Source organism: Stenella coeruleoalba (genome assembly GCF_951394435.1).
Source record: "Stenella coeruleoalba genome assembly, chromosome: 7".
Classification (NCBI taxonomy): Eukaryota; Metazoa; Chordata; class Mammalia; order Artiodactyla; family Delphinidae; genus Stenella; species Stenella coeruleoalba.
This window is the reverse complement of record NC_137153.1, coordinates 99,245,377-99,271,329: the sequence shown is the minus strand read 5'-3', so window position 1 is coordinate 99,271,329 and position 25,953 is coordinate 99,245,377. Positions and strand designations below refer to the sequence as shown.

The 25,953-nt window shown below is 43.9% G+C and overlaps 2 protein-coding genes across 3 annotated transcripts in view; both read right to left on the bottom strand.

Annotated features, from left to right (window-relative positions):
- PALM2AKAP2 (PALM2 and AKAP2 fusion) overlaps positions 1-25,652 on the bottom strand; it is a 619,204-nt gene extending 593,552 nt beyond the window's left edge. For both annotated transcript variants that reach the window (XM_079926224.1, XM_079926225.1), the window contains exons 1-2: positions 25,593-25,652; positions 18,388-18,441 (exon numbers count right to left, since the gene is read on the bottom strand). The gene's annotated coding sequence lies outside the window, so the exon portion shown is untranslated. The remainder of the gene's footprint in view (positions 1-18,387; positions 18,442-25,592) is intronic.
- Positions 19,186-19,462, bottom strand: LOC307189174 (protein transport protein Sec61 subunit gamma-like). The gene has a single exon (XM_079926974.1). The coding sequence runs from the start codon at positions 19,452-19,454 to the stop codon at positions 19,248-19,250; it is 207 nt and encodes a 68-aa protein (XP_079783100.1). The 5' UTR covers positions 19,455-19,462; the 3' UTR covers positions 19,186-19,247.
- Positions 25,653-25,953: the final 301 nt, after the last annotated feature.

Genomic DNA, 25,953 nt, shown 5'->3' with positions numbered 1-25,953 from the left:
CTCCGCAGCATGTGGGATCCTCCCAGACCAGGGCTCGAACCCGTGTCCCCTGCATTAGCAGGCAGATTCTCAACCACTGCGCCACCAGGGAAGCCCCACATCGCCATTTTTGATCCATCTTCGGCATCCTGATGCATGATAGTTATGACCCTGTTTGCCAGGTACTGCAACTGGGCTTTGATCCTGATGGCATCACCTGGGCTTAATGCCCTGTAGAGTCCTGCTGAGGATCTAGCGAGGCAGACGGGGGCTTTCGGAGCCTCCTGCCTCAACTCTGACTGTGCTCCGATTCCCCGTCCCCCCGCATAAATCTTGGGGGCTTCTCTGGGGTGTTTGTATGAGCATGTGGGAGAAAAGTCTTAAGCTCTTTCCTGAGAAGAGGCTGCACCCATTCCACAGGGTCCCAGAGCCCTTCCAGGAGGCTAGAGTTGGTGGGAGCGTGGAGTGGGTAGTGGAGAAGCAGGATTTTGTTTTGCTTTGTTTTGTTTTTTGCGGTACGCGGGCCTCTCGCTGTTGTGGCCTCTCCTGTTGCGGAGCACAGGCTCCGGACGCGCAGGCTCAGCGGCCATGGCTCACAGGCCCAGCCGCTCCGCGGCATGTGGGATCTTCCCGACCCAGGGCACGAACCCGCATTCCCTGCATCGGCAGGTGGACTCTCAACCACTGCGCCACCAGGGAAGCCCGGAGGAGCAGGATTTTATGACAGCGAGACAAATGAGGTACTCCCTTATTCAGAACCAAATGCCCTACTGATCGGTGTAGGGTCAAAATGTAAGCGCTGAGAAAGTCCACGGAAGGAGAGGGGATGGGAGCGAGGGCAGTAGAAGAGATTTCAGGAGCAGAGAGCCTTAAGCCAACGGGCAGGATTTGGATAAGAAGGACATTCCTGGCAGAGAACAGATGGAAGATTATACTGAATGAGGACCAAAGGGGAGAGGCTAGAGGCAAGAGATGTAGCTGAGGACCCTGTGGGAACCTGAGCAGGAGAGCAGAGTGGCCTAGAGTGGGAGTGAGAGGAGGTAGTAAGGAACAGGGCTGCACCGTGAGGGAAATGGGTTGCTGGGAAGACCAAACTCACAAGGTGTGCTGGACAGAGAGGCGATGGAGGCGCTTGGAAGCAGGAGTCCAGTTAGGAGGTCCAACTCTGTCACCCAGTTCCAACATGTGGGTTTTTTCCCTACACCAGGCAACTGTCTGGCACCAGCTAAGTGTTCTACAATTCAACTCAATGCTGACACTATCGACCCAGAGATGGCATCGGATCCCACAGGTTAAGGGCTCAGTCCTACAAGACTAACCCCCCACTTCCCCACCTGAGACACCAATCACAAGTCCAGGTTGTCACCTGTGCTTCTGACTGACCAGCTATAGATGGGAGCTTCCCACAACCCCTCCTTGGGTTTGATTAATTTGCTAGAGTAGCTCACATAACTCAGAGGAACATTTTACTTACTAGACGACTGGTTTATTATAAAAGGATATAACTCAGGAACAGCCAGATGGAAGAGACGCATAGTACAAGGTGGGGGGAAAGGGCTCGGAGCTTCCTGCTCTCCCCAAGTGCACCACTCTCCCCAAATCACCAACCCAGAAGCTTTCTGAACCCCATCCTTAGGGGTTTTACGGAGGCTTCGTAGGCCGATGGGGGTGGGGTGTGGACTGAGAGTTCCAACCAGGTGGTTGGCAACCAGTCCCCACCCTTAGAAGCTTTCCAAAGGTTGCCTCATTAACATAACAAAAGACATCTTCATTGCTCTCACCAATTAGGAAATTCCAAGGGTATGGGGAACTCTGTGCCAGAGACAGCTTTGAGGAAGAAGACCAAGTATATATTTCTTATTATAAATCACAACATTACAGAAGGCAAGTGACATCATTGTGTCACCCAGTCACCAAGGCCTAACACAGCTCCCAGCCCTTAGGAACACACTAAAGGTCACCTGCAGGCAAAGGGGTGGAGTTGACTTGTGGAATTTAAGAAAACACTTAGCTGTGAAATCCTGTCCTCACCCAGAGACTTTCCTTGATAAGCCAGGCTGGAAGTTTGCTTCTAGGTTCCCTGTAAAGGACTTCGCTGGTGGCGCAGTGGTTAAGAACCCGCCTGCCAGTGCAGGGAACACAGGTTCGAGCCCTGGTCTGGGAAGATTCCCACATGCCATGGAGCAACTAAGCCCGTGCGCCACAACTACTGAGCCTGCACTCTAGAGCCCACATGCCACAACTACTGAAGCCCGCGCACCTGGAGCCTGTGTTCCGCAACAAGAGAAGCCACCGCAATGAGAAGCCACCGCAAAGAGTAGCCCCTGCTCTCTGCATCTAGAGAAAGCCTGTGCACAGCAACGAAGACACAAAGCAGCCAAAAATAAATAAATTAATTAATAACAAAAATTTTTTAAACTAATAAAAAAAAAGTTCCCAGCAAAAGACAGTAAAATGGGACTTGACCTTGCCATCTTCCCAGACTTTTGGCTCCTCTGTACCTACCCGCTTCCTAGACTAGTACCATCACCGATGCCTTAGGGTAGCTTTAGACCAAAGGCAAGTTGTCTGGATTGACTTCTCCTTCCGGTCCTGAGGACAACACTACAAGCTTGGGAAAAAGTTTCCCCAGCCTCTGGTATCACCTCTCCTTTCTCTCAAGTAAGACTCTCTGGACATGGATTCCAACACCACTCCACTCCTGCTGCCCCCCGGGGTCTCATTAGAATGTGTCAAAGTCTTGAGCAGCTCAGGACTTGGCCCTGGAGACGACTCTCAGACACAAAGCCCACCCAGAGGGGAGCGTCCTAAGTTTGTCACCTCCCAGGAAAGCCTCTTGAAACACGCTTCACCAGCCAGGAACCCTGAAGCACCAGAGATAGAAGTTCATTAACTGAACTCTCTCCAAGCCCATTTCTCAGAAAGCATCCCTTCCCTTTCTGCCTCCTACGTTACCTGAAAATTCCTGGCAGCTCCACCTCGACTGACAGGTGTGGATTCTCAGGACTGTGACAATTATTTGAACGTGTTTGTTTAGTGTTTCCGTATTTGAATAGTCAACACCTCAACACCCCCATTAAGGCTGAGAGGTTGGTACCATCAGCCTCAGCTTAGATAAAAGGAGAGGGAAGCACCAAGAGGTTAAGTTGCTTCTCCAAGTTCACAGGGCTAGGAAGTGAGGGAAACAAGATTCTCTGTCTCATTCTAGAGCCCAGACTCCTGACCCCCATGCTCTAGTGCTGAGCCGTCCGATAGGATAACCACTAGCCACTACGCTAGCTACTTATGTTCAAGTTTTAATTAGAATCAAGTAAACTTAAAAATCCACTTTCTCAGTTCTAATAGTCACACTCCAGTTGCCCACTAGCCACGTGTGCCTATCTGAGAGTGCAAATATGGACTGTTTCCACCCTCATGGCAAGTTCTGCTGGACAGCCTGTAGTCTGATGCTTCCCATTTATACATCTGGGCAAGAGGCAAAGTTACTGCCCGGCCCACCACCCTCACGGCTACCCCATCCCTTCATGAAAATAACCCCAAATGCCTCTTTAGAGCAGCATGACCCTGACTTGTCTTTCTTTTCTTGCTGCCAGCTCTGTCCAGTCTCCAGGAGGGTGGCAGGAAACCTCGCCAACAAGACACATGGAAAGAATGAGATTTCGGAGACTGTGCAGCCAGGCCTCCCCACACGTGTACTGGCGGTCCAACAGGAAAATGGCAGTGGGCGAGTCCCCAGCCACAGCCCAGGCAAGGGGCAGATTCCCTCAGCCTCACCGTGGATGTTGCCGACATTTCTCGGGAGTCGGCGTGCCCTCCTGGCCCCCAAGCTGTGTCCTGGCCAATTGTCCCTAGAAACTGGGTCTTTACTAGCTTCTGGAAGTTTTAATAAGGGCGAGGAATATCCATTTTTCATAAAGCCCCGGGTTCCTCTTGACTTCTGTACACTCAGAGCTTACATCTGGAAGAGAAACCTCAACCTCTGATCAGCTGCCATGTGGTTTCTTTTTAGAAAGAAACTGACTGAAGGAATGTGCCCGGCAGGCTGCCTGTTGGCCCCGAGTGGCGTTTTGGCCGTGCCTCCTCTACCTTTCGAACCACACTCCCCAAGGATACCCAGGGCCTCGTCGTCGTCCATCTCCCGCTCTCAGCATCCAGCATGGCGACTCCTGGTCTCTGCCTCAGCGGCTTCAGCCCCATTTCGCATCCTGTTCATTTCTGGTCCAAACGCAGCCTGCTGGCACCACTGGCTGTGGCTCCTGCTCAGCTTGCTCTTCTGGGCACCTGCCCCCTGACTCCAGGGGAGTGAAGAGAGGGGGCAGGCTCTGCTTTCTGACTGCCTGCCCGGCGACCCGTGATAAGGTAGGAGTCAGGATGCCGAAGTGCTTCCTAACCCAGGGTGCAGTGTGCATCCCAAGCCCCAAGCTGCAGTGACCAGCCGTTGGGACATCCCCACCATGATCTCCCTTTTCGGGAGTAGCATCTCTAGCAGAGAAACTGTGTCTTTTTCTCCAGGTTTCCTCCTCCATATCAGACTCAGGGTCAGACAGGAGGTTTTCAATGGACACATCCTCCCTACAGTAAGCCCCTCAGGAAGGACCCTCTCTCCATGTGACTCTAGCCCCTTTCTCACCAACTAAGAGGTTGGCACTCGCTTTAGCATTCGGACCTGCAAGTAGCAGGCATTAAGGACCCTCTTCCTGCTAGACAGCACACAGAAAGCAGACGAAGCATGCAGGAAGAATTGCAGGATGAGGACAAATATCGTGCTGAAAGGTTGACTGAAAGAAAAAGTATTTGCAAAACGTTTGCTGGAGAGCCACTGTCAGCCTATATTCAGAGCTATTCTATTACCATAAAAACAGCCCATACAAACTGATAAGAAAGATTTCAAGGAAAACTTTGGAAAAAGGGCAGAATTTATGAAAAGGCAATTCTCACACAGATGCACAGGCGAGGTAACGGAAATGTCTAAAATGGAATATGTTCAATTTCACCGACAGAAGAGAAAATAGAAGACTGAGAGAAGACAGTTTTCACCCATTAGATTGGCAAAGATGAAAAAGAATGAACATTCCCAGTGCTGGATGCTGTGTCAAAACTGTGAAGGGTCTGGAATGTTTTCCCACTTGCACAGTTTTTGTTTTTTATATATACACACATATATATATGTGTGTGTGTGTATATATATATGTATATATATGTGTATATATATACATATATCTATATGCTGCAGAAGCATGAGCACTTGGGTCAGAGAAAAGAGTTCTTTATTGATGTAACCAGATCAACAGTCAGAGTAAAGTGCAGTCAGTCCCTGACTCCTAGACCCACAGGTAATGCTGTGAGGGCTGATAAAAATTCTCTTGTGAGTGGCAGGTTTCATTCCACAGACAAGGGATGGAAAAAAGTATTTCCTCCATTTGTATACAGGAGAGAGGCGACCATCTCCCTCCTCTCTGGGAAGGAGAGAGAAAAACCTTTGCCCTTTGGAGAAGAGATAGGAAGGATCCTGGATGCTCACTCTGACCTTTTGGAATGTAAAAATCTCTCTCCAAGGGCCAGCTAAGCCCGGTAGGTGTCTCAGGCTTTTACCAAGAGATGGCTCCAAGGTTCGGGCTTCATCCCTTTTGAAACGTAAACACTAGGGAAATAGTGATCCAGTATTCCTGACACTTTGGAAGCTTAACCTAGGGATCTAGTCCAGATTATAGTCATTTGTCCCATTTGGGGAGATAAGAGAAATTTTGTTATCCTTTTGGATTAGAGGAATTAGCAAATGTCTATAGATCTAATTCTCACAGTGTACGAAAAGCAAAACGTGCCTAGGAGAAGCGAAGGCAAACATTCTGTCTTTATACCAAATACATTTCTCTGTCTCAGGAGGCTAGAGCATTTTACAGGAGCACTGAGAAATCCAGAGAAGGTTTATTTCCCCACACAAGGTTGCAGAGAGAAAAGGGCATTCTTGGCCTTTGCTGACAGAAATGTGTATTGCTATAGCTCTTTGGGGAAGTAATCTAGCAAATCCATTCTGACTGCACACCTTAATACTCCAGAAATCCCACTTTATAAAACATAACAAATAGAAATAAAACACAGAGTCAAAAGAATATACATATAAGAATGCAAATTGCAGGACTGATAGAAATGGCAACAAATGGAAAACAATTGAAATACCTGTCCATAAGAAATGTATACATTGCTGAAACAGTTATACCATGAAGTATGTTGTGGGCTTTTTAAATGTTTATTCTATATCTTCATAGATATAGAAGTATATCTATGTATGTAAGTATATCTTTAAGTATATACTTGCATACATAGGTGAGAAAGGCAGAATGGAAGAGATATATAATATATCCATTTGTAAAACGATGAAAAAACTTACATGTACATGTCATACAGGTACATGATTATATGGGAGAAAGATCTGGGAGGATAGACTTTTAATATTAATTGCCTTTGGGAGAGTGGAGATAGGAGAAGAAGGAGGAGGGTAAAGTTTAAATTCAGCAAAAAGAAAAATATGCCTAGCTCAATATCAGTGGAAATTTTAGGATATAAAATTCTCACTGTGATATTACTCTAGGTATATACTAATTGAATCTACTCCTGGACAAGGAAGAGAATAGTATGTCAACAAATGAAAATATTTGGGGACTCATATTTTATTTATTCACTCAACAAATACATTGAATGTCTACTTTGTACCAGGCTCGGTTCTCATCCCTGGAAAGATGGTACTAGACAGAATCCTTGGACTCATGGAGTTTACTCTCTAGTGGGGGAGATAGACAATGACTTTGGTCAATAATAAATGTGTCAGAAAATGTCAGGTGGTAATAAGGGCTATGATGAAAAATTAAACAGGAGAAGGACCAGGGTGATGGGGTTGCCATTTTATTTATTTATTTTGTTTGTTTTCTTGCGGTACGGGCCTCTCACTGTTGTGGCCTCTCCCGTTGCGGAGCACAGGCTCTGGACGCGCAGGCTCAGCGGCCATGGCTCACGGGCCCAGCCGCTCCACGGCATGTGGGATCTTCCCAGACCGGGGCACGAACCCACGTCCCCTGCATTGGCAGGCGGACTCTCAACCACTGTGCCACCAGGGAAGCCCTAGGGGTTGCCGTTTTAAACGGTGATCAGAAACAGCGTCTCTCTGACCTGAGCAAGGACCTAAAGAAAGTAGGGAAGCAATCACACGCTTTCTCCATCCCAGGTCAAGCATCATCAGGTTCTCAGCCCCACTTTTCATGGTTTATTTCTGGACCCTCTCTCCAAGGGCTCCAGTTAGTGGATCCCCAAACCAAACACACCCCTCTTCTGTGTGGTTTAACTAACACAGAGAAGAGGCAGTGAGTACGTACCTAGCTTTCCCCTGGAAACATACACCATGTTGTATGTAGAATAAAATTGCTGTGGAGGCAGTAAGATGTCAGAGTGAAGAGCATGTAATTTGGAGGCACGTGCTCTCCTACTCACTAGCTGCGTGACCTCGAGCAAGTTATTTATCCTCTCTGGGACCTTCTCAATAAAACGAAGGATAATAATCCTATCTACTCCCGTAGAAACCATTAATTTTAAAAACTTAAACAACGCCTGGTACAGCTAAAAAGAAATAGCTCTGTTATTACTATTGCTACTGCTAATATTTTAAGGGTTGGCCCACTTGCAGTGTGGACTCACATTGAACTTGTAGAGTTTTGAGGGCCTCGTTGCAACTTACAAATGGTCACTCCTCTTTGCTTAGAACTTACCTCCTATTGGTAAGGGAGGAATGGAGAAAGAGAAGACAGGGGTGGGGCGCTACTGCTTTGAACCATGCAGCCCAAGGAGGCCTCTCTGAGGCAATATTTGAGCTGAACACAGTAGGCAGCTCAAATAATATTTTCATTATTAAGGAAATGAGCATGTATGAAGGAACATGTACCCAACTTAAAGATGCTTCTGGACTCTTAACCAAATCAATGCAACGTGAAAAAATTTTTATACCTGGAATATTTGTCATATAACGAATAAATAAGTATTTAATTTGTGTTAATGTTCTCTTTTAATCTTTTATCAAAAATATCAGGTAGAAATCATTTTTGTATGTTGTTGAAATATGGAGTCTCATCACAACACATTGGTTCATGATTCACAAAACTTGTATTTGTTTAATTCGTCAGGTTTTTAAACAGAACATCTCTGAAATTTTGGCATAATTGTATCACAGAAAAACTGATTCCCTGTTTATTATTATTATTATTATTATTTGCGGTACGCGGGCCTCTCGCTGTTGTGGTCTCTCCCGTTGCGGAGCAGAGGCTCCAGACGCACAGGCTCAGCGGCCATGGCTCACGGGCCCAGCCGCTCCGCGGCATGTGGGATCTTCCCGGACCGGGGCACGAACCCGTGTCCCCTGCATCAGCAGGCGGACTCTCAACCACTGCGCCACCAGGGAAGCCCCCTGTTTATTATTTGAGTCACTCATTATCATTTTAAAACAAGTAAAGTTATGAAAAAATATTTTTTAGATCTTTTAGAGGAATAACATGATTTGGAGAATCCCAAGAAACTCCTCCTCCCCATTTTTCCATGAAATCCCTAAGCTAAATATCTTCCAGGAGTTTGGAAACATTACTTTCTAATGGGAGGAGACTGACAATAACATATGGAAAAAAATGAATACCTAAAATGTTAGGTGGTATTAATTGCTACAAAGAAAAATAAAGCAGGATAAGGGTCTAGAGGGAAATGGGGGCTGCTGTTTTAAATAGGGTGGTCGGTGATGAGGAAAACACATACAGAGAAAGCAAAGGAAATCTGAGGAAGGCTTCTAGCAATCACAAAGGAGGGAATGGTGGGACCTGTGGAGGAGGTCCTTGTGAGCTTCAACTCGAAAGCTCAGTGTTTGGGAGTTTTCATGCAAGGAGGGGAAGAAAGCGCTTTCCAGGCACCAGGAACTGCACGTGTGGAGGGAGGGGAACTAAACTGGCCTGAGCATGTTTAGAAATGACAGGGAGCTGGGTGTGGTCCTAGTGCAGGAGAGTGGCAGGTTGCTGCTACACGAAGGAGGTAGAACTGGGCAGGTGCAGAATGCCTTGCATATCACGCTTGGGAGTTTAGTTACAGGAAACCAAGATCACATCCTGAATCTGGTCTGGTTAATTTCACGGAAGATGCTCTGGCAACGTGACTGAGGGACTAAAGTCTTCCTCTCCAAAATCCCTACCAGGACCGTAGCCCAGACCACAGCAGGGCACGTTCTACTTTTCCTGCTTTTACCTTCACACTGTAGAATCAGCTTTTCCTTCCTGGCAGCGTTGACAGAGATCCCGGTTGCCCATTCCAGCATCCATTTCCTGTCTCTTACATACTGACAGAGCCCTTGGCTTTAACAGAGTACAAAGCTGCTTGGAATAAAAACCTTACTTCCCAGCCTCGCTCATAGCTAGAGCTAAGTTCCAACCGTGAGATGTAAATGGAAGTGTTAAGGGCGCTTTCTGGAAATCTTGAGACCGCTGGAGCATACCTTCACCCTCTTCCTTCCTCTATTCCCTCCTGCTTTCTGTTAGAATGGTGGCATGATGGTGGGAACTTGAGACCAACAAGATGGTGGAGAAACAAGAGCAAATCTGGGTCCCCAGGGACCGTGGAGCTGCCATTCCAGCCTTGACCTCTTACCTCTGCACTTGGTTTAAATGACAGTCTTTCACATTTAGGTCACTGCCATTTTGAATTTTCTGTCCCTTGAAGCCAAAGTCCTAAGGCAGGAAAAGGACATGCAGTTTTTTGGGTTTTGTTTTTATTCTGTAAATATCTTCATCTTCCTGTGTTGCTGCCTTTGGGGAGGAGCAGCTCATTCCAGTGAACTGAAAGTTTAGAGGAGGACAGAGCCCTCCCTCCAAGCAGGGGTGCCAGGCGCACCTGGTGAGGTGTCCCAGTCATAGCCTCCACACGCTCCCTTATTCTCAGAGCAACTGGTTGTGTCTCTTTTGCTATATTTTACCAATTGCAAAACAGCTGCTTTATTTGCCTTTGGGAGAAATGTTTAGGCAGGACTGGCTTGAGAATCATGGTTATCTTTTTATGCACTCATTATTTCTGGAGTACTCACTATACGCCTGGCACTGGGATGGTCATGTTCAGAACAAGGAACCCAAGGAATCTGCTGTGTCCTGTGCAGATCAGATCACTCGAGGAAGAGTGCGTTCCTCAGGATTCCACTGGGGGAAGAGGGTCACATTGTGAGTGGGATACTGACAGACTTGAGCATATCCAGGGGGGTCCTAGGATGGTCTGGGCTGCACTCAGATCTCAAATTTCAAAATCTTAAGGTATAAAGGTAAGAGGAATGCAGGGTGTGGCCGATGTCCTATTTTGGTCGAACCAGAATCCTTTGCCTCCTTATTCTGGTAACTATTTCCCTTGCTTTGTAGAGGACCTGCTCCTTTCCTATTCCTTGTGATTCTGGAGGGGGGTTTTGAAACAGGAGGGAAGGAGGCAGGGCACAACCTCTGAAAGAATGACATAGCCCAAGGACATGACATAAACTTATTAGAACCAAATGGGTCCAAGATGGCAGACAAGTCAACTTCCACTAGACCTTGAGCCTCAGTATACTCTCACAACAGCAAGCTAAATGACACACCCACAGGCGCCATGACAGTTCCAAGACCTATGGTAAGGATCAAAAAGTGGGTGGTGGCCCAACTCCTGGAAATCCCCGCCCCTTCCTAAAATAACTGGAATACTCCCCCCACTCGTTAGCCTATGAAATGACCCACTCCTATAAAAACTGACAACCCCATACCCTGGTGCCTTTCTCACCTTCTGAGGTGGCCCACACTCTGTCTGTGGAGTGTGTTTCTCTCTAAATAAATCCACTTCTTACCTATCACTTTGCCCCTCAGTGAATTCTTTCTGCAATGAGACATCAAGAACCTGAAATTCATTAAGTCCTGAAACCAGGCATGTGATCTCAGTTGGAAGACTGTGGGTTTTGGGCGGGTTCGAGTCCCGGCCACATGGGTTCAAGTCCCGATCTGAGGTGCATGGTTTCAGTTTCAACTGCAGTACCCTGACTTCTAGCCACAGGGACAGACATGTGACCTGAACCAGACCAATCAAAGCCCTGCCCTAGGGTTTCTGCCTTTTCTCCCTTGGATTGTAAGTTAAAGGATGTGTTTGTAGAGATGGTGGTACTTGGATTCCCAGCCATCTGGAAGAAGTTGAAATAATGGAGCAAAACACAAATAGAAGACAAGCTGAGAAATGGAGAGATGGAGTGCCTGGGGCCAGTCAACTGTGGGGACAGCTCCATCCTTGCCATTCTGCAGTTGGCTCATAGGAGGCAATAACTGTTCTTTTTTATTTACCTGGTTTAAACTGAGTTTTCTGTCACTTGCAGCAGAGTCTTGAATAAGGCAGGCCATGATCTCATGTGTTGAAATCTACCCCGTGAAAGAGGGATTACTCATTTATATTGGTTCAAAAAGCCAGAACTGGACCCAAGTGCAGTAGTTTCAGGGAGGTGTACTTCTGCTCAGTATAAGGGGTTCCTTCTACCAACTGGAATGTTATTAATACAATCTAAGAGTAAAATGACTGGCCCATTGACAGGTCTGAAGGCAGGGGGCTGATAAAGGTGACCTTGTATTTCCTCTACAGCTCAATGAGTATACTATTCTAAGGGGGAAAGAAGTTAATCCTATATTCTATATTCCACTAAAAACGTTTAATTACTTTGCCACTGGAGAAAACAGAGAAGAGGAAGACCTGGATTTGAAAGGGCAACCTGAAGTTCACTAGTGCATGCGTCCATCCATCCATCCACCCAACCATCCAGCTGTCCGCCCCTCCTTCTAAAAATGAATCCATCCATCCTTCCAACTAGCCATCTGTCTATCCATTCTATAAACATCCACTGTCTTTTACACTGTGCTGGACTTGTGCTATGTGCTGCGTCTGTAAACACAGAAGAACTTGGGCCTTATTTGTAACCTGAAGGAATATAAAGGTCTTCAGAGGGAGGCAGACAGATAATGAAAACAACACCACAAATGGTTAGAGGTGTTGGAACAAAAGCGTGTGACTCACTCCATGACACTGTGAAGGAGGTAGTAGGGAGAGTGAGGATGGCGGGGTGGGGCTGTTGAGTTCAGAGTAGAGGTGATACCTGAGCTAGAAAGGAAGGAGGTACTGGCCAGGCAAAAGGCAGATGCACTATAGGTGGGAAATGAGGTCAAAGAACACCAAGGCATGGACCACCATTGGTCTTTAGGGCAAGGCAATTGGTAGAGATTGCTAAAACATAGGGTAAGACTGAGGTCAGGGGTTCAACAGAACCCCAAGTAACTGGATGAGGAACCAAGGTCCACTGAAGGATTGTAATAGGGAAGAAATCTGACCTGAATTTAAGGTTTTTTTAAATTATGCTAACAGTAGTATAGAAGATGGATTTGGAGAGGGCATGTTTTCAAGCTTACAATCAGATATATCTGTTTTTCATCAGCTATAGCTCATCTTTTAATGCCAAAGTGAACTCCAAAGAGTTCAAAGCTCTGGAGTCAAAGGATCTCATCTGAGGTCCATGCTCTGTCATTCTCTGTCTATGAGATCTCAAGCAGTTCATTTAACTACTCTGAGCCTCAGTTTCCTCATCTGTAAAATGGGGATAATAACCCACTATACGAGGTTGTTATGAGGATTTAATGAAATAAATTGTGTGAAAGCACCTTGTAAATCTCACATAACCACACTAAATGCACAGATTTGTTGTTTTTGTTATGAAGGACATTTTTCTCATGGTATTATTATAAAATAAAATGTATAATAATATTTAATATCTAGGAAGTGTAACATGGAATTTGAAGATGACAGGGGTAGGGGGGGTGTTTGAGGTGACAAGATGGATGAGACGGAGAAGGCTGGGTCTTGCAGTTCAAGTAGCCCCAGATGACAGATCATCATTGGTTTACTGGAAAGGATAAGACACAGAAGTCCAAACCAGAAGATCAGTAAAAGTGAGAATGCAGAGACAGGAAATAAGCACCACAAGCCAAAGTCCAAACTAAGTACAAGGCAGCAGTAAGAGGTGATAAGCAGAGATCCAGGTGGAAACCACTTGGATTTGAGCCACTGGGGTAGGTGGTATGAGAAGAGTTTGACAGCTGGTACTAAAGAGGCCCTTCTACAAAAACTTGGTTTTGTCCATTCAACAAACTTATATTTAGTACCAGTTACATTTTAGGGTCTGGGAGTACAAAGTTAAATAAGGTAAGAAGCTTACAACCCAGTGAGGAAGACAGACACACACGAGGTAATGATAACACATCTGAGAAGAGAAACAACAGGGGGAAACACGGGAACAACAGGAGGAGCAGCTAACGCAGGCTAAGTTGGGTCAGGGACTCTTCTGGAGGTGGTGGTGACTGAGTGGAGTCGTAAAGGATAAACTGGAGTTGGCAGGTAAACCAACACGTCTGGAGGGTGAGGGCATCCCAGACAGCAGGGACAGCATGAGCAACAGCAGGGAAACGTGAAGCAGGAAATATAGGCAGTTTAAGTTGCTGCCGCAAATCAGGGCCGAGAGTCAGGGACAGCTGAGTGCAGGTGACGGGAGCGGCGGCTGGAGTGGTTGGTAAGAAAGCTCCCCGGGAGACTTCCCTGGCAGTCCAGTGGTTAAGGCTTCGCCTTCCAGTGCAGGGGGTGCGGGTTCGATCCCTGGCCAGGGAGTTAAGATCCCACATGCCTCATAGCCAAAAAACCAAAACATGAAACAGAAGCAATATTGTAACAGATTCAATAAAGACTTTAAAAATGGTCCACGTCAAAAAAAAAAAAAATCTTAAAAAAAAGAAAGCTCCCTGGGCCGGCGTAGGAAAGCTGGGACTTCCTCCTGAAGGCCACAGGGAGTCATGGAAATCTAAGCAGGTGAGTGATAGGACAGGGAGAGCATTACTGACAACCAGGTTGCTGTGACTGAGGGGACAAAGCAAGGGACTTGGGCACGGAGGGAGGTGACGGACCAGGAAGACACAGAGGAACTAGGGAGGAAGATGCATTAGGCAGGGCTCTCCAGAGAAACACACTACATACACATATGTGTATATATACATATATACACACACACACACACAGTATATATAAATATATATGCAGCATATAAAATATATTACATAAATATAGATATATATTTAAATATATATAAAAGTACACATAGTTAAAAGCACATATACACACATATATAAGGAGAGTTATTATTAAGGCTCATACAACTGTGGAGGCTGAGAAGCCCCAAGATCTGCAGTTGACAAGATGGGGACCCAGGAGGGCCAATGGTATGGTTCTAATCTGAGTCTGAAGGCCTGAGAACCAGGAAAACCAGTGGTGTAAGTTGTGGTTTGAGTTTGAGCCCAAAAGCAGGAGAAAACAGATGCCTCAGTTTGAAGAGAGTCAGGCAGAGAGAGCAAATTCTCCCTTACTCCACATTTTTGTTCCGTTCAGGCTTTCAGCAGATTAGATAATGCCCACCACTTTGGGGAGGGCAATCTGCTTTATTCAGTCTACTGATTCAAATGTTAATCTCATCCAGAAACATCTTCATTGGGACTTCCCCGGTGGTGCAGTGGTTAAGAAACCACCTGCCAATGCAGGGGACACAGGTTCGAGCCCTGGTCTGGGAAGATCCCACGTGCCGTGGAGCAACTAAGCCCGTGCGCCACAACTACTGAGCCTGCATGCTGCAACTACTGAAGCCCACGTGCCTAGAGCCCGTGTTCCTCAGCAAGAGAAGCCACTGCAATGAGAAGCCCACACACAGCAACAAAGAGTAGCCCCCACTCGCTGCAACTAGAGAAAGCCTGCGCACAGCAACGAAGACCCAACACAGCCATAAATAAATTAATTAATTATTTGTTTCTTTGTTTATTTATTTTAAAAAAAGAATTACCTGGGGAGCCTGCTAAATGCATATTCCCAGGCCCTGCCCACAGTTCTAATTTCTTAGGTCAGGAGTGGGGCCCAAGAATCTGCATCTTAACAAGTAGACCAGATGATTCTGATTCCAATTTGAAAAACACCATTTTCTAAAATGTAGGATTCTTCATTCTCCTTGTCTACAAACATTAACTGAGGGAGCTATGAATGTGTTACCTACAACATTCTCCATCTCCCAGTCACATTTCCTTATCCTACAAACTCAAATCCATGTCACTGATTCAGACCTCACACATGTTCTGGGACAGAGAGCAGCTTTCTATATGATTTGACATGTGTACTGTGACTAAGTAACATCCCCCTAAGCCTTCAGTGCACCTGACTCTCAAGTGTAATGACTTTGTCTTGTTACTTATATGACAACAATACTTATCACCATCATCATAGCCACGATAACTGACATTTATTAATTCCCCTACTAAGTTCCAGACCCCATGCAAAATAATTCACTAGCATTATCTCATTTAATGTTCACAGCAACTCTGTGAAGCAGATACTAGTCATTATCCTTACTGTACTGATGAGGAAGCTGAGATTAGGGAGGTTATGCCCAAGGTCACGAACTTGTAAGTGATGGAGTCACTTGAACCCAGACTGATGCAACTGCTAATCCCATGGTCTTCCCACTACGGCTCCTGATTTATTCACCTACCAAAGATTTCCTAGGATAATAATAATAACAACAATAAGAGTGTACGTTACTCCTTACATCAAAATTAATTCCAGAAGGAGCAAAGATTTAAAAGTAAAAAGATGAAACTTTAAAAGGATTATAAGAATTTCTGGTGCCACACAAGATGGATGAAGCCCACAATAGCCTACCTCTCTCTAATTACAACTAAAAACAATGTACAAGATATAAAAAGCAACTACCTGAGGACTCTGAAAAGTAAACAGAAGAGACAAGAAGGGAAGTAAACAATTACAGCAGCAACCTGTCCAGGGATGAGCTCCCCAGGTTTGATCTGAAGACAAGCCCCAGTCATGGAACTGTGTGGTGGCAGTGCAGGCAGCTGAAACTCCAATAGGAACTCTGTTTCTCTGACGAGGATAATTGGGGAAAGAGGCCCCTGCACTCTCAGAAGTATGTGAGGAATCCCTGTTTTCTTTTTCTCTTTTTTTCTCTTGCTTCTTTGCCCTGAGGGTGGGTCCCAGTCATGGAGGGGTGCTATAGCAGCAAGGATACAGACAGATAAAACCCTAAGTAAAACCCCATCTTTCTGAGCAGAGGATCATGAGTCCTCTATGGGCTAGATCACAGAGAAGAATCCTGGAGAGGAAAGAGCCAGAAAAAGGAATTTTCTAATTCTGTGTATAAACCTACACAAGGCCCAGACTTGACTCTGAGCTGTGAATGCACAAGACAGATACAAAGCACCATGGAAAAGTCTTTGAGAACTGAATTATGATTTAAACCACCACTCAAGTCTCAGATTAACCCCTAAGTAGCACAAACATGGGACAGACCCAAAACACCATAGCAACAGTTTGAAAACTATCATTGGAAAAGTCACCCACAGAAGGGGATACAGATTTTGCAGTCTGAACCTAATAAGGTCTGCTGAAACATAAATATCAACATTCGCCAGAGGGTTTTAATAGGTCACAGAGTCTCATGACATAATATTTTAAATGTTCAGAATACAATCCAAAATTACCCAGCATACACAAAAGAAGAAAATTTCAAGGGAAAAGACAAAAGATGCCAACTCCTAGATGATCCAGATGTTGGAATTATCAGGCAAAGATGTTAAAGTAGTTATCATAACGATGGTCCATAAGATAAAGGAGAATAGTCTTGAAATGAATGAAAAGATAAACATTCTCAGCAGAGAAATAGAAAATATTTTAAAAGGGACATTTTAAAACTGAAAAATATATAATCTGAAATAAAAGATTTACTAGATGGACTCAATAGCAGAATGGACATGATAGAGGTAAGAGTCAGTGAACTTGAAAACAGATGGATAGGAATTATCCAATCTAAATAATAGAGGGACTAAAGACTGAAAAACAATGAACAGAGCCATGGAGATCTGTGGGACAAGATCAAAATGTTTAACATTCATGCCATTGGCGTCCCAGAATAATAGATATTGGTACATAAAAACATTTGAAGAAATAACGGCCCAAATTTCCCAAATTTGGTGAAAGACATCAATTTACAGATCTAAGAAACTCAGTAAAGCCCAATCAAGATAAAGTCAAAGAAAACCATGCCCAGACACATCATAATAAAACTATTAAGTACCAAGAAAAAAATAGTTTAAAATCTTGAAAGAGTCTAGAGGAAAACAACACATTATTTTTAGAGGAAAGATAATTCAAATGACTACTGATTTCTCATCATAAACCATGGAGTCCAGAAGACAGTTGAACATCTTTAAAAGTGCTGAAAGAAAACAAGTGTCAACCCAGAAGTCTATATCCAGTGAAAATATCTTACAGGAATGAAAGTGGTGAAATAAAGACATTCTCAAATGAAGGAAATCTAAGAGAATTTGTAACCAGTAGACAGATTCTAAAATACATGCTAAAGGAAATTCTTTAGGCGAAAGGAAACTGATACCAGAGAGAAACTTGCAACTTTAAGAATGAAAGAAAAACAACAAAAATGGTAAAAATCTGAGTAAATGGATACTAATTTTCATCTCTTAAGCTCCTTAAAATACGTATGACTGTTTAAAGCAGTAATGACAGAGTTGTCTGATGGGGTTTTCAATGTATGTAGATGTAATCACCACAATACCTATAACACAAAGGGGTACAGGTAAAGGAACCTATATGATTGCAAGATTTCATACAGATTGTGAATGATATCCTGCTATTTTACCACCATATTAGTATTTGTATAGAAAAAATATGAAGATTTTCTTATGACTTTTATGGGTGTGTGAGCTGGGGTATTACATGGGCTGCTCACTTTCTGCTATACGTTTTAATGTTTTTAAAAGGTCCATGTACTATACAATACAGTAATCAGGAAACAGTACTGGGTTTTTCTAGTCTCACTGTGTAACATATTTTTCTTCAGCAGTAACCCAGATCTCTCAGGTTTCCCTGTGGCTGACACTTAAAACACAAACTTCGGAACCCATGTAATTCCAATACTGTTAATTCACAAGGCCTTCAGCTCCCTCCATCTTGTTGCCTCTCCTGGTTCTTGCCTCCCTTCTGGCAGTGGGTGGCCATTACCACCTCCATATCAAGGAACCAACAAACCATAGTTCTCATGCTAGACCTGGCATCTTTTTTCCATTAACTGTCCTCTCCATTACTACTTTTGAGGGGTGGGGAGAGAATCTTTGTTATTTGAATTTTCCTCTCATTTGAATTATGGGCGAAACCGGGAATTCACTCCACTTGTGAGTAGGAAGAACACTTAATGTCAAAGATCTGGATTTAAACCACAGCTCTGTCACTTACCAGCTGTGCGACCTTGGGCAGCTTATTTTATTCTCCAGGCCTCAGTTTCTCCATCTGTAAAAGAGTTTGACAGGGATCAAAAATATAGACTTGCAAATAATAATACATCACCTTCTCCATCCACTAAGGAGTTTGGTCTTTGCTTCCTTGGCTCTCCCTCTGCCTCTCCCATCAACCCATCACCCTGACCTCCACCCCCAGTGCGCTAAGGATGGTTCTGTCTTCACCAGACTTTTTTCTAGATCTATAATATGTAGCTACAGTAATATTTAGATTTGTATTTAAAAGGACAGGTTGCTACTAGACTGGAAGGAGAGGAAAAAGAAAAGGAGAAAGAGCAAGAGAGGAAACTAAAACAGGAAATGGTTGAAAATGTTTATTTTTTTTTCCAAAAGACTATGCCAGCTCAGGTTGAGAGATCTGGGGTGGGAATTTGGACTGGGAAAAGAGCAAAGCTGGCCATGAGACAGATGAATGGATGATAGATGATGATAGATGGATAGCTGGATGGATGGATAGATAGGTAGATAGATAGATAGACAGACAGACAGATAGGACAAATAGGAAGGGAAGAGGAAGAGAGAGAAGGAGAAAAGAGAAGATGAAAGAAGAGGAGGGAATTTGCTCTATGTAATGAACATACTCTCTTTTAGGCTTTTTTGAGAAACAGAAGTAAAAGTTGAAATTACTGCTTTTTATATGTTTTGAAATTATTTTAATTTACAAATAGAAAACATCTTGGAAGAAAAAAAATGAAAGAAAAACACAAAACATATAGGCAAATTTTTACTCCATGAGCGTCTCAAATCCTTACTTGTTCGCCAGTCCACAAGATGAAAAACACTTTTCTACAAAGGTATTCAGCCACCAACAATGATGTTATTAATAGGAATATGGATCAATTTCACAAAAAAGCCAGTGAATCCCATTATAGCAAATACTATTGCTGTTGCCATGGCAATCTTCTGGAATTCTTTTCTATCAGGTTTGGCGAATCTTTTAACCAGCCGAATTGAGTCCTTCACAAACTGCCAACTTGGCTCAACAAACTGCATTACCTGATCCATGATGCCTGCCCACCATCCGCTCACAAGCCAAAGACACGTAGCACAACAGCCAACAGACAAATGCCCACCAGAACCGGAAGCTGGGTCCGGCTTCAAATTATTTCATAATGCCAAATTAATGTTTCTCAGCTTGCAGTGGTACCTAGAAGATGCTATTAAGTAACGCTGGCTGTATATGGGCCACGTGGAGATAACCCTACAAGCTCTCACGGAGGTGGAGAAGGTCCTGTGAGATCATAGATACAAAATTATAATTGTTTTACTATTAATTTTCCTTTTGCTTTCCACTTACATCTTAGTTCAGATCAGTTACCCAAAGCGGTGAGCACCAAATAGCTTGGATAACAGGGAAACTGTAGAATTGTAAAGTCTTTGCTTGGGTCTTCGGGAAAGGGTACCAGTGGCACCTTATACATCTTTCCAATCAGCCAGCACACTACGGTGGTTTAAATATTGCACACCACTCTCAGCCTGCATCTCGCCTTAGGGCCAACCTCCTTGTCTCTGCCTTTCTCACTAGGCTGTAAACATCTTAGGCAAGGGATATAGCCTGCTCACCTCTATATTCCCCATCTGGCAGAGAATCTGGAACATGTTAAGCAAAAATGACCAAACTCAAGGTAGTATTATGAGGCATTAACAGCTTCTCTCTCTCTCTCTCTCTCTCTCTCTCTCTCTCTCTCTCTCTCACACACACACACACACAGAGTTATGTGTACCCCATTGCTCGCCCCCCAGCCTAGACAGCTAAGACATTCCACCTTTACTGCTTCAAGGAAGAGAGAATAAAAATAGTTAACTCATAGCTTTTGACCTTCAAAAGCTGAGCTCCTGGCAGAGATAATAAATTTGGATGAATACTTGCTGGGCTAATCCTTCCTCCCCACCTCCATCCCACCCCCTGACCCAGAGGAAGTAAAATTTACCTGCTCTAGAGGAGAGCATTGGACAGCAGAGCAGACACTTGGATGATGGAGAATGTCCCTGTTTATGCCCCTCCCCCCACCCTCCCTCCTTCCCTTGGGTAAGGCCAGGGTGAGGGGATATGTGTGTAGTCAGGGAAATGAGATACACCCCAGGTTGGTTTGGTAGATCCAGGGGTAGAGGAGATCTATGCCTCACACAAGGTGATACCTGAGGAGGTGGGAAAACAGTCTCCTCTCCCCACTCCCACACACAATAGGGTAGGAGAGAGAAGCTTTTAATAAAAAAGACATATGACAAGGCTAGACCAAGAGGCCTGAGACAGTCCTATGAAATTCCCCTAAATCCTCAGAGTAGCTCAGGAGGGCAGCCAAGTGTCTCTCATACTTACAAGGAGGACACAGAAGCTAGATGAAAGAAGGCAAGCCAGCAGTTCTACAGATGCCTCAAGAGCAGGGTTTTTAAAAAATCACATAGCAATAAGTGCTAGTATTTACCAAATACTTCCAAATGTTGGAAGACCAGATGCGCCACACATTTCAACAGCAATCAGAGTAACAAGACCCCCGAAGGCCATATGCATCTACCATCTCCATGACACACACACTGTCACACACTCACACACACACACACACACACACACACACACACACACACACACACACACAAACCTTCCAATGGCCTGAACTTATATACAACTACAGAAGAAAAGGGAGGAGGGGGAAATTCCCTGAGCTGGCAGAGAAAACCTAGAATTGACAAGTTTCTGCCACCAGGAGGAATGAGGACCCAAGAGAGAATTTACTTGAAGTTTAAAAATAAATCTACCTTTGTTTTGCAGATCTGAATTTTGAGGTCCCAAATTCATACTCACTGCAAGTGTTTGTTGATTGAATGAATAAACGAATTGTGTTGGGGGGCAGAAATTCCACTGCAGTAAGCTCTAGGTAGAGCAGTCTTGGCTACTGTCCAAGAAAGAGGGTAATTACTAAAAAGAGTATCTGCTTTCTAGTCCTTACTTGGTGCTTATTACTGGTGGTTCCTTAAGTAAGTTGCAAAGCTATTTGGGACTCAGTTTTCTTACCTGTAAAATGGGCACAGTGATACTTGCCTGCCCTCTTTGCAACGTTATCATGAGGACAAAATGAGATAATATATGTGAGGTACTTTATATGGCTTGTAATAAGGGCGTGTGGCTCACCCCTGTCTTGTGATCCAAGAAGCAAGAGAAAAGTAAATGAACTCAAGGAACAGAGTTCTGTGGCACACCTCTTTTCAACCAAAATGTTTTTCTATAACTGGCAAGGAACAGGGAGTAAGTTTTCCCTGGAATCGTATCAGCGCTAATTGGAGGCTATCAAGGTTTGCACTCTCAATAATCAGCAGACCACACTTGATCAGGAAGAAACTCTCAGGGCACAAAACAGATTTAATTTCATTGGGAAATAGTCTTGTCTACTACGCAACAACAAATTAAGCTCTGGGTGACTGTTCCCATAAAACACGTCCTGTCCTTAGCACTACTATTGGGGGGGCAGAGACATGGTAAAGAATCAATTAAAACTCTGACACATCCAATGGAGCTCAAAGACCTGTTTCACAGGTTTCCCCAGAGGAACATAATCACGTTGCATTATACTTTGGAAGTTGATCAAGGCAAGATCTGAGACAAGTTCTGGGGTTTACAAGACAGACTTTCGCTTTTCTAAATCATTTTTGAAGTGCTATTTAAAGGATTATGGCATCCAATCCTCCACTAGTCCCACAGCATCATGGCGGAGCGAGAGAGATTAACGTCATACAGGTATCCTCCGGAAAACTGTAAGTTCTCTTTCTTAAAAAGCATTTAAAGAAATGGTGAAACTACTGCAGTGTTTACGTTCATGCCCATTTTGGAGTGAAAGCAACTGTTAAGCAAGTAAAATCAGAGGGATATTGAAACTGAATTTCCTTTCTATTTTTATAATAGGGCTCTACCTCCAAAAGGGACACTCATTGTCCAGAAAATCTGTTTTAAAAGAAGTTGTAGAATTTCCAGAAGAGCCTCACATAAAAATGAAAAAAAAAAATGAACAAGAGGGTTAATAGTGGAATGTGAATACTGTTTGCAGTTACACTGTTTGAACTATGTTTCTATGATGACATGTAGGGATATTCACAATAAAAACAACATGGTTTGGGGGCTAATTCAGACATCCGTGTAAACCAACTTCGGTCTCAGTGCCTGAATAACGTCTGTGCCTCAACCTGAATAAATAGAAGAGATTTTGAGGTTCAGGCAGTATGTTTTCAGAAGTGTTGCCTAAAAATGAGCTTCAGCAGAAATAAAAAAATTGAACAAGACCAAAGCAAGCCTAGCATCAGCAGCAATCCGGTGGAGAGAAAGGTTATGGCCTGTTGATGCCATAGGCGTGCCAGGAAGCGGTCTGGGGGCCTCAGCTAACCCTCACGATGTTCAAGGCTAGTTCGAAAGCAAAGAACTAGAGAGAAAAGATAACATGAGGGTGGAGTGTAAATGTCATGTTTTCAAGACATTTTGCCAGGAGAGAGAGAGAGAAAAAAAAAAAAGGAAACCCAGAAAGTAAGGACCACACCAGGCCTGCCCAACGACACATTCAGCTATGATACCAGGCAGGACATTTGCAGAGGAAGTGCTCTCATGGAGCGGGAATCCATTCAGTTAGGAGAGTACAAACGTTTGACAATTCTGTTCATGAAGTCAACCTGTAACATCTTTTCTTTTTAAGTATGAGGAGGTGACAAGGAGGTTGGGGACCCCCTTTTTAACCAAATGTACTACTCACTGTAATTTTTCATCAGATCTTTTGTTCTTTTCCCATTGAAGTTGCTGTCTCAATCCTTAAGCTCCCCTCTATTGCTTGGAAAAAATTCTTTTTTTGCAGAATAATATGTACTTGTGTGCATTCATGCTTCCTTGATCTTTCTAGAACAGAGGTCTCTCAGAGCTACTGAATGTGCTGGGACCTTGAGTCTCAGAGTCCTGCCAAGGTCTTGGGGCTGCAGGGATAGGGGCTGCCCTGTGTTCTGGTCTGTGCCCTGCTCTGCACTCTGCCCTTCCCCCCACCAAGGCATACTGGGCTTCCACCAGTGAGTTCATATGAATAAAACAGTTCCCGTTGCTTAAAACAAACCCCAAAAAATGGAATATCACTAAAATATTCAATCTTTTCATTTGACAAAGAGGAGAATTGAACTTCTCGGAAAATTATAATGAGTTAGTTAAAGGCAAACCAGCAATAGAAGCCAGGTCTATGGATAACTAGTTCTACCACACTGGTCTTCCTTTCCCTTTGTCCAAAGAAGTTGGGAGGGTCTTCTTCACGTCACCCACCCCCTATCTCCACTTAGCCCATCACTCATATTCACAGCCTTACCACATACACCACATCTTCCTCAAGGATAAAACTGCATATTACCCCTCTATAGTCAATCCAATTCTACAAACACTTTTTGAGTACCTTCTCTGTGCAGCCCTGTACCGGGTATTGGAGATTCACAAATAAATAAGACCTAATCCCTGCTGTCAGATACATATACAGCCTGTCATAACTAAAGGTATCTTATAACTGTACTACAGTAGAAATTTTCTCGAATATATTGTATTATAGAAACATGAGAGAAAAGGGAAGAAAACAGTCTGGCAATTCTTCTACATTAAACATAGAAATACTATATGACCCAGCAATTCCACTCCTAGCTATATATCCAAAAGAATTGAAAACAGGTACTCAAGCAAATATACATACATGCATGCACTAGTCATAATAACCAAAAAATGGAAACAATCCAAATGTCTACCATCAGATGAATGTGCTATATCTATACCATAGAATATTATTCAAACATAGAAAGGCATGAATTTCTAATACTGTACTGTCACCATGCAAAGGAACCTCAAAAATATTGTATTATATAAAAGAAACTAGACACACAGGTCATATATTATACATGATTCCATTCAATATTCCACACAATGATTCTGTACATATGAAATGTCCAGAACAGATAAGTCCAGGGACACAGAAAGTAGGTTGGTGGTTGCCAGGGGCTGGGGGAAGGGCAATAGGGAGTGACTACTTAATGTGTACATGGCTTCCTTTGGGGGTGATGAAAATATTCTGAAACTGGATCATAGCGGTGGTTGCACAACATTGTAAGTGTACTAAATGCCACTAACTTGTTTAGATTGAAATGGCTAATTTTTTGTTATGTGAATAAGGGAAGGGTTCTAAAAAGGCTATGAAAGGGCCAGGAAGCAAGCTTATAGGCTCAACGGAGGATCAGCTCACACAAGCCTGGGATGTCTTCGGGCTTTATCCTGGGAGAAGTGGGATAGCTAGTGAGGATTTTTAAGCAGGAGGATGACTTACTCAGATCTGTGTTTTAAACTGGACGTTGTCAATGGTGGGCTGACAACACTAGGGAGGGTCTAGACCGTGGGAACGAGATATATGGAGTCTGCTGGCCCAGTGAGAGAGCATAAAGAACGTACCAGGATATAAAATACCTGTCTGACATGTTTCTGTTAAGTAATCATAAGCATCTTCCACTAAATTTGAACTCAGAAATAGTCACTGGGATGAAAAATATTAGCCACAATTCTTTTAAAATCCATTTCTGAAACAGTTCAAGCCTGTATTTTTGCACATCCTACCAGCTTTGGCACCCAACAGAGTTTTCAAAGTAAAATTAACCTGCTTCCTTTCTCTGATGATTACTCATAAAGACTTGTCTTTGAGAAAATACTTCACCGAGGAAGATTTGGTGTTGATGACAGCAAACTGCAGTCCAAAAATAGGCTCAGAAAAGTAACTATGATCCAAAATTAATACATGTATTTCCTCAGTCTCAATGTTGGCCACTTTAGCATGTCAAGAAATACTGCACGCTGTAACTGTTTTAAAGTTGCCAATGGTATTACTCTGCACAGAGAATAAAAATCTGAATGGAACCAGAACGAAAATCTGACCTGCTCCATATCTAAGTACCAAATTCAATGTAACCTAACCGAACCGTACAGAATCTATCAAACCAAACTTTGATAAAGTTGGGAATTCAAAAGATCTCTGTCTTGTCCGTGTACCTGCCAGTCAGCTTCCCCTTGTTTTTCATTCTGAGGGAAACTCCAAGACTGAGAGGTTTCCCAGACTCAGGACTTTCAGCAATAAAACCATTCAGGCACTTGGTGCTCACCTCCACGGAAACCTCTTCCAAAATTCCCTCTGGGATGCAGGATCAGTTTCACCTGGAAAGTAGACAAAAAACAGTAGCAGTGAAGAGGAGAGAGGAAAAGTTGGACATCGTTTGGCATCCATATGTGGAAAGAAATACATTCCAAGAGCAAGAATGTGTTGCACGTGAATCCTCAGACCCACAAGTTCACACCCATATGCCATGACAGGGATGTGGCTTTCAGGCTGGCGGCAAAGGAATGTTTTTTCACCTTCCAAATCATTCACTCAACAAAGGCCTACAGAGGTCCTACCACTGACTAGGCTTGGGACCAAGTGTTGGGATCCAGAAATGAAGATGTGCTACACTGGTCCCCGGAGGT

Coding starts and splice junctions, on each gene's coding strand:
- LOC307189174 (XM_079926974.1), bottom strand. CDS start 19,454: ATGGATCAGGTAATGCAGTTTGTTGAGCCAAGTTGGCAGTTTGTGAAG.